The following is a 9,491-nucleotide window of genomic DNA, read 5'->3' on the forward strand; positions in this document are numbered from 1 at the left end:
AATGATAGGAGTTTTTCGAAATAACTCGCGCCGAATCACTTTTGAGCATCTATTAATTATATTATTTTAACACAAGCCTTCTTTAAAAACAATTGTGGAATATAAAGAATAATTGTTTAGAATTAAACTTCTAATAGCACTAGCCTACCACTAATATTCTCCATCGAAATTATCCCCTACCGATAATATTTATTTGCACGAGAACTTATACCACTCACGAAAGGATCTCTTGAAATTTTCTAGTACAAGGCTGTCAGGCTCCCCCGTCACGTTCGCTTTAATTGTGTTAACCTCATTAAATCTTCTCCCTTTTAAATTAATTTTCATTCCGTGAGATAGAAAAAGGTCACGAATAGGGAGGAGCAGGATGCGAAGTTTGAAGATGTAGGCGAACGGTGTGGGAAGTCTTCTCTCATTAAGAAATTCTTGAATTGAAAGGTCGCCGTGTCAAGATCTCACGAATAATTAAACGACGATCAGGAAGGATATTATCGGGAATTTAACCATTTCTTTCTCGATCAACTTTGAAGGATTCTTCGTCCCTTTAAAATATTCCAATGAGAAGCCCAACCACTGTGTACTCGCACAACATCAAAGCAGTTTCCAATATTCCCAAAGTTTCTGCACCAGTTATTCTATTTTTGAAAACTTTTCATAAAAGTATCTGGAACAGTAAATTGATATTACAAATGATTAATTAAAGAAATACTCTTTTTCAAGTATTAATTACAAATTAAATATTGTCGTTCAGACTACCATCTTACAATAACGGTCATCTTCAAAATATTGTTGAAGCCTGAAGAAAGAAATTGAAATTTTAAATAAAGGGACATAAATTTTACCCTATTTTACCCTTAATGCATCGACTACCTTTACCTTAAAGTACACGTTAAATAATAGTATTGATCAGTTTTTAAAAATTTATGTTAGGAAACTAATAACGTTGCCAGAAGGTGGAATGAAAAATATTAATGTTGTTAAACGTCTGGCGTTTATAATATTAACTGGCGATAGTAAACGTTTCTTTCGTTGACATGAAACTGTACGGTCGTTGATGCGATGGAAGAAACCGAGAAAAGTTAACGAACCCTGGTCGTCCCGTGTTTTAGGTGACGATGGAGGATAATAAAACCCGCAGGTACCAAGATAACGGGTGCTCGTTCGTGGTGGAGGTGCAGTCTAGCTACAAGGGCGACGAAACGGAGGGCAATAAAGGATCCTCCGACGACATGACCGCTAGCGTCACCGATCAACAAGCCCTGGTTCACAGAGAAGAAATTCCGGAGGATCGATCGCCGGGTACAGAGACAATCTCAACTAAATAAATATTAAAGTTTACCCTTTCCTTCCCAGTTATGTTATCCACGTTTCTTTAAAAAAATTCTAGGATTTGTAATGTTTGGGTGAAAATAGTTCTAGCTGTAGTTGTTATAATATCTGCTACTTTCTTACGATTCATAAAAAGTTTCTATGCAACTACTTTCTATGTAAAGTAACTACAATACAGATTGCACTAATTTTATCTGCATTTGCTGCCAACAAAAATAATACCACAACCATGCGTTCTCACCTCAAAACTATTGATCTTCAATTTTCTCAAAGACCACGATATCAATATCGTTTTAAAGAGCATTGCACGCTTGTTTGCACGATTGCACTAACGCCCGAATAAATTAGGAAACCCGTAAACCTCTACTGTATTTCCTGCACGAAACGATCATTCCTTGGAAGGTACATTTCGTTGTAACTGTGTGTCTGGGGCTGCAGGTTTCGAGAACACGAGACTATTTGGGAGCACGAACACCGGTCTGTCGCAGTCTGATCTCTCGATCTCTAGCCAGGGTTCGGTTAATCCCAGCTATCGTTATGGAAATCAGGTGGAGTACGATGCGGGCCATCTGGGCTACCCAATGTACGGGGGTAGTTACGAGTCCGATACCCTGTCCAGGAAACTCGAGGGTGGCTCCAAATGGGTGGAGTTCGATAAGTCGCCTGACACCGAGAAGACGCTGCTAAACGTCTCGAAAACGTCGAGTATCGAGAAGGACACCGAGGAAAGCGTAAGTAAATCGTTTGGACGAATCTGTAATCACCAGGAATTGGATTAGGCATTTGCAAAATCCTCAGGATGAAGGACGTACAGAATTCTGCGAAGAAAACATAGAATAAATTAGCATCTGTATTGTAGGTCTAAGCCAAATCTGAATCATACTTTTGTTATTTGATTCAAATATTACCAATTATAATATATCAATTTTATCGTTAGAAACATTTCTCTGAGGACATTTCTCGGGAACGTATATGTATATACACCCTTCGCAGTCAAAGGATCAATCGGGTTTTTGCCATGGCAACCGATACTCTGTTATCGATTACTAAGATACAATTGCTATTGCTGCATATGTTTAACTCCAAAACTTCCATTCCCCCAAATTGAACACGATCAACGTATAAATACTCTGCTCGATTCTTCTAGCCGTCGATGCAAAGTAAGCAGAACAACCTGGACGCCTCCCAGGGATCCGGGGGATCGATGGATCAGCAAGATTCCACGGACGCGAGTGTCTCCACGGACACGGTGCGCTCGAACCCCAACCTCCAGGTGAACGGCACCACCCCGAACAAGCTGGAGATCATGGAGCAAAAGGCGTTGAGCAACGACTTTGGCAAATCGGAGACGGCCAACAAGCCGGTGATCACCGGCGCGTTGCTGAAGGACGACGTCCAGGAGGACACGTTCCAGGAGCAGCAACGGAAACTGGGTAATGGGACCCTGACGCCCGAGCACAAAGAGGACAGGCCGAAGGATCAGAAACCGGAAGCGAGCGCATTCGTGCCTAGTCACAAGCGCAGCGGGAGCATTCCGCCGCGACTGATCGAGGAGAGCCTGGAATTGGACCGGAAGAAGTCGCTGGACATCTATAGTCAGATCAAGACCAGCACCAAGAGCATACTTCCGGGTCTGAGCCCGAAGTTCGAGCTCCTTCAGAACGAAGTGAGCCCCATCGAGGAGAAGGAGAGTTAATGGAGACGGCCCGTCGTCCCATCGTGTTCCGTCTCAGGGTGAAAGCACGACATCGAATCGAGCATCGAGAGACGCCCCTTCGAGGACATGCAGCGTCCCTTTGCCGCGGCGATTTTCTACAGGATCACTCGTACGGGGCAGAATCAAAATAAATCACGAACCAGGAGATCCCGTTTCAGGCAGAAACGCTTTTTATTTAACCCCGCGCATTTAATTTTGGGACAGTGGTCGGGTGTGAATTTGTGCACGACGCGCCTGACTCGTGATATTCACGTTCGGGACGGAATAGCCCGATAACACGAGTTGGACGCGTAGGTGAGGGGGTTAACAAACAGCCAACACTCATTGTAGATATTTCATCAACGCCAACGCATCCACGGGCGTCTCTTCTCTCTGCTGGTTCCGGGAACTTCCATCTGTGGCCCGCTTCGGGAATTTGCGCGATATAGGGGAGAAAAAGGCCAATTTCATCGGGTGATACGACGTCGTCGCCGTAACGGGCTCGCTCGAAGAATTCTGCGGGAAAAATGGTCGGAGGGAAATAGGGAAGGAAAGAAACGGAGTTTGCCTATGGCAGGTCGGGGAAGAAAATTGGTGACGAGGATCGATTCGAGCGGAAGAAGGTGGCAGTGATCGAGACAGATTGGTCGTATGCTGTGGAAACTGTGTTTTGTAGATCCAACGTTGTGGGCGTTGTGTAGTGCTTCGTGTAGTACCTCAGCGCTAGCTTTGATCCTCTATCGCTGTCTGACAGTGAGCAAAGGACGAACAAGAACATTAACAAGAAGAAGGAAAGGAAGGTTCAACGATGTGGCTATTGTGGTGCTTCATGTAGTTCCTCAACCCTAGCTCTGATCCTCCATCCTTGTCTGACAGTAAGTCAAAGAAGAAGAAGAAGAAGAAGAAGAAGAAGGAAAAGAATATTAGCTTTTGGTTATTTCTCTCTTATCATTAGATAGGCTTCAATTAACACTTAGTAAGTCATCTTCGCGAAACTCACAAATATAACCATTGAATTAAAAGACTTATTTTATAAATATGTCTACTAATTCCCCAGAAAAATACTACGAATATAACCAAAGTAAAATCTTCTATATAAACAGAAAATTCACTAGACACTGAATCGCAAAATAATTTTACTTAACCAACGATTAAGCTTGTACATTTTCTAAAGATGGCTAGAAATTGAAAAAAAGCAAACATCGACAGCCTCGTACAAAGCCATTTAAAATTCTTTCTAATTTTCGCGGATACAAGCCTCTCTATCAATACCCCTTTGTATCATCAGCCCATCTGCGCACACCTACATGGCGCACACTTTGTATTCCGGTTAAATGCTCTTAGGGGACTCCTTCCCAGGGCGTGTAATAAACGAACTTTCTTCCTTTCTCTCTCTTTCTCTCTGTTCAAGCAGTCGGACGTACCAAGCCGCCAAATTTACCAAAGCGAGGATATACGAACCGCGGAGAACAATCGTCGGCTAACGAACTCGACGCGCCGCTGCGAATTCCGCACCCGTGGCTCTACGACCGCAGCTGAGCTCGAATATCGCGCAAAACACGATGCACGAGCCCACGATTGTTTGCCAAGAGGGACCAGGGACCTCTATTTCGCGAGAAAAAAAGCGTGCCGCTCGTTTGAAACACGGCTGAACAGCGACGCCAGAGGGAAACTGCGAGACTGGTTGGATAACCGGATGAGAGAGGGATAGAGTCGGGACAAAGTCGGCTGGGAGGCTCAAGGACAGTTCCCCCACCGCGAATCACGATTGTCACGACTGCTGCTTCCGTGACGGTCGGTTGCCTAACTGTGCGAAATGTAAAGCGGTGCTAAAGAACGGTTGACGAAGAGTAGTGGGTGGAGGGGCGTAGAGTAACGGCGGTGGGGAATGGCCTTCCGTGGCTCAAAGCAGCCAAATTAGGTCGCCTCGACCTGGGCCTGGGCGCATACTACACAGGAGGCTTGCCAAACTTAATTTATAGATGATTTTGCGTATTTTATGACAGTTTAAAATGTTTATATATTCCTTTATAGACAACTCTGATCTCCCTTGATAGAAATTAATATCCAATAGAAGTTGTGAATCTAGAAATCAATTATATCATTTATGTTTCGATATGTCTCATAAAATCTTATAGATCAAGTTACTTTTTAGAATGCCTAACCAGAACAGTTTACCGATCGTCTGACGGTATGCGCCCAGTATCGCGGGTTGACCAGACATTTCGAACACGACGTTTCCCAGAATGAGAGGGCCACAATGGCGACCAATTCTTTCCAACCTTTCGAAATAATCGTTGAAAACAAAGCCGTCCCAGTCGCCGGCGACCTGCGCGATTTGCATTTGAAAACTGAACCGGTGCAGCCCGTTTCTACACGGAAGACGTATACAGAGTGTTCTAAAATAGCTACCGCGGTCCGAAAAGAGACACTTTTTTTCCCCGTTCGAGTTCCAGCAAGTTTGGGACGGTCTGCATTTCCAATCCCCAATTTAGCATTCTTCGTCACCTTCTCCGTTCACAGAGGATTTCCTCGATGGAGTTCATCGCGGGGGAAAGCTCACATTTCGTTTCGCGTGGTTTTTGGATACGAGTAGCATCGACTTGGTCGATGGATGCCTCAAACTCAGAGGGGCCGATCGAGAGAGTCTTCGAGCGACATTCATAATCTTTTTAGCGTGTATGAGTAAGCATATGCCGAATTTTGTAAGCGGTTCTAGGAATCGTAGCGACAGATTCCGCTCGATCGACACGTACACGGACGCATACTTACATAGATACAGACGCAAATGATCGATTGGTTAACGAACGATTATCTCGAAAATTATTATGTTTTGTCCGATTTGAAAAATTCATCGAAGTGGTATTTTCACTTTTTAATGTTACGAATGGAATTTCACTGTGAAATCTATTCCAAAACGTACTATTTTCGGGGGGCCGATCAATTGTCTGTGACTGCACGTACATCCATACACATGCATACATACGCAAACAGACCCACACACACAGTTTTACAAACGAATCAGATTAACTAAGAATTTTCTATTGTCCTAGACCGTAGGTACGAAATAGCAGGTAATTAAGCATCGTAATTGAAACGCTATTAAGTGTCCAGACCGGTAGAATTTAAGACTCGGGAGCTTGGCCATCGAGTTTCCGAAAGAACGAACGCGCTTAAAGACGACTCGAGCCGAATATCGATGGCCAGGCTCGTTTTTAGCAGGTTCTGTACGCCCGAGGTAGCTTCATCTAAGATTTAAACTTCGGTGATAAGTCAGAACCAGTAAACGATCCTAGGTATATAGTAATTCGTAAAAAAAGAAAAATCATACGTTAAGCGCGAGATCGGCGACTCGAGGTGGTCGAGCACACAGAGGCTTAAGATTAACGCTACCAAAGTGGATTCTAGTGCCAAAATAGTTCCTTAAGGTTTACTCGAGAGCAACTCGACAAACGTATGCCGAACGACTATACTCTTGATGATCTTATTTATTACTTGTGCGTTTTCGAGCAAATGCTGCGTTACCAATATTTCAGATTTTATACGCTTCCGTTGATTAGTGCGAACGTTTGTTGTTGATACGGTGCTACTGCGTGCGAATCCACGTGACGGGGACGCGAACCTCGTTCCGCGTTCGTCGCGCCCCATTGGCGATTAGGCGAGCCGCGATCAGGCGAGGATTTACGTCAGCGGTGCACAAAACATTTTTCGGTTGGTGAGCCAAGTGAGACCTTAATAAGCTAAATATTTCTCCCGATACAGAGACAATTAACTTCTGGAATTGAAATTCAATTATCTCGAGTAAAGCCACGATTTGGAATACGAACATTACTCGAAGAACTTATTACAAAATTAAATAGACTTCGATATTTTTTATGTTATTAAATAATCGAAGAGGTAAGATCGTTTAACTTTAATTATCAAATTAAAAAGAATCGGATTTTTATGTTGTTAAATAATCTACAGCAGGAGCAAAGCAAAAGATCACTTAAACTGTGTCCAATTTCGTTTTTTGAGCCAGATAAAATTAACGATTAGACTCAATAAACCCATTGTGCACCTCTGATCTACGTCCTTTCGACTGCGTTTTGGAAACGAGAATGGTTGGTCTTAATGACTACTGAACACCGTTTCCAAAAAAGGAAGTTTCGCGATTGGAAAGTTAAAAAATATCCGAGACTTTGCCGAATTTAGCATACAGTAATGCTAGTAGCGTAATTATATTTCATTTGGCAATAAAATGAGGGAGAAAATACCCACTGAGAATAATTGAGTTTTCAAATTCATTTATTAATTTACGATCTGTGATGCTAGAAGTAAAAGATGTTACAAGGCAGTTAATTAAAAATGTATTCGAAATAAAATTTAGTTGGTCTGGGAATGAACAATTATTATTTGAGTTAGTTATTAATAAGGGGTAATATGTCATTCACAAACGAAAAGTAATTCGTTTGAGCAACGTTTCTGCAAAGTTTCGAATTTTCAAAAAATGTTCGAATTGCCAAACTTCCCTTATAATTTCGCTAAAAATCACTATCCGAGCCGACGAAAGCGATCACCATTACACACTCATCGAATAGATGATAGACTATAGCGCATCTAGGAATTAAGCACACCATACGTAAGAATTTAGACGTAATCTCGATCCCCGAACCGAATCGATTATTCATTCCCCGACTCGCACGCGTTCCTACGTTCGAGTCTCTCCCCCAGCTTTTTCACAGAGATGGGCAAAATTGTCACCTGGATATCAAATTTCGATTAACGAGTAAAAGATATGTCACCGTTTATCGGTTTATTCGATCAAAATTTCAATCTCAATTATGTTGGGTGAGTTAAAGCAAAGAAATTAAATGGTTTTGATGCTTTTGTGAAATTTTATACTTCTCAGCTTAATAAATATATGAGTACAGTTCAGATCGATGTTTACGTATAGTAGAAATTTTATTAGTCATTCAGAGTGTTAGAACAATTTTTGTTGTACTCTGAAAATGTGAATAAAAGATATTATCTTTCGAAGCACGATGCTGATGAGTGGATTGCAGGATATAATTTGTGATTTCGTTAGTAAAATAATTTCCTAATCAGTTGTAACATTGATCAAATTGCGAAACAACGATAAATTGGTAATCCGAACAACTACCGACTCACTCAAATAACATTACGAATAAATCACTGTTCGCAGTATCCATTCATCTTTTATTCGAGTCAAATTCTGCCCATCGCTGCTTTCACACACCGCTAAGGAATAAGTCTAGTTTCCAGGATTAGCGATTCTCGTGTGGCTGTCGATAGGTGGTGTTAGAGGTCTAACTGTGAACAAGCATAAATTTTATATAAGACCTGAATGTCACGCGTATTTCTAGAAATAATTATCACCAAGTAGCTGGTCGCGTAGCAGGTCGATCCGATCGACCGATTTAGGTCGTTTTGTCGTCGATCACGGACGGTCTGGGAACACGTCGAACGCCGAGGAACCCTCGCGGAGGGGACGATTCCGTCGAAACGGAACCAGACGTGTACCAGACGATTCGAGTTCGACGCGTGATCGAGTTACAATTTGTAAGAGGAGACCATTCTCTCTGTTCTTTGACGCAACGCTCTGGTATTCTATCGCATCGCGCATCACGAGTTCGTAAGGACGCATTAGAGATAATTACTTGTAGAGACTCGTCTACGTAAGACTCGATTAACGATTAAGCGAGACGCGGATCCCCTCGTGGGGGATCCTGGCACACAACCGTTCCATATGATCAATTAAATTCGAATCGTAGTTGTTAAGCGAATGGTGGACAGAGAGCAGTCAGTTTAAACTTGGAGGGCACGGATGAATATTGAGCTTTCGATCGCACCTATTACGTTCTCTCACGTTCAGCTATGTTCCAGCACGACATCCACCCCTTGTCCTTCGTTTTGTCCTATCGCTAACCCCGCCTAGGGGCAGATCGAGACGAATCCACTGGCCGTATGAGGCGAACTTTGTCCATCGTGCTGCATAGTTGTACGCCCGAGGCACACGCGCAAAGTCATTTTAGAAGGAACATGTGGACAATTCATTTTCGCTAAGGTACCACGTTGTATATGTCAATTTATTTTGCAAAATAAACCATTGGACACGAGCCCTGAGTCGTCGTCAGTCACCTGAAAATATTCACCGTCCTGTCGTTTATTTATTTTATTTCATCGATATTGCTAGCGTCTGTTTACTCCTTTTACTTACTTGTTCGTTATATGTCCATACACGAACCGTTCACTGCACAAATCGAACTCTACATTTCGAAAAATTTTAAATTTAAATGTCGAAGCACATGGTATAGTCATAACTTTTTATATTTGCAATAACATTCCCGTCTCAACTTTTTGTTTTATGGAGTTAATCGATTTGTGCAACGAACGGCTTATATATTCGCAAACGTGTACGAATCTTCTGATTGCATCCTGAAGAGGGCCAACGACTGCATGGCCA

General features: G+C 42.5%; 1 protein-coding gene across 1 annotated transcript in view; it reads left to right on the forward strand.

Moving 5' to 3' along the window:
• Nucleotides 1–9,144, forward strand: part of LOC128885464 (uncharacterized) — a 106,799-nt gene extending 97,655 nt beyond the window's left edge. The window contains exons 6-8 of the mRNA XM_054139532.1: nucleotides 1,110–1,299; nucleotides 1,768–2,060; nucleotides 2,477–9,144. Of these exons, the coding sequence (XP_053995507.1) occupies nucleotides 1,110–1,299; nucleotides 1,768–2,060; nucleotides 2,477–3,025 (1,032 nt within the window). The 3' untranslated portion in view covers nucleotides 3,026–9,144. The remainder of the gene's footprint in view (nucleotides 1–1,109; nucleotides 1,300–1,767; nucleotides 2,061–2,476) is intronic.
• The last annotated feature ends 347 nt before the right edge of the window (nucleotides 9,145–9,491 follow it).

Source organism: Hylaeus anthracinus, unplaced genomic scaffold (genome assembly GCF_026225885.1).
Source record: "Hylaeus anthracinus isolate JK02 unplaced genomic scaffold, UHH_iyHylAnth1.0_haploid 0, whole genome shotgun sequence".
NCBI classification, from domain to species: domain Eukaryota; kingdom Metazoa; phylum Arthropoda; class Insecta; order Hymenoptera; family Colletidae; genus Hylaeus; species Hylaeus anthracinus.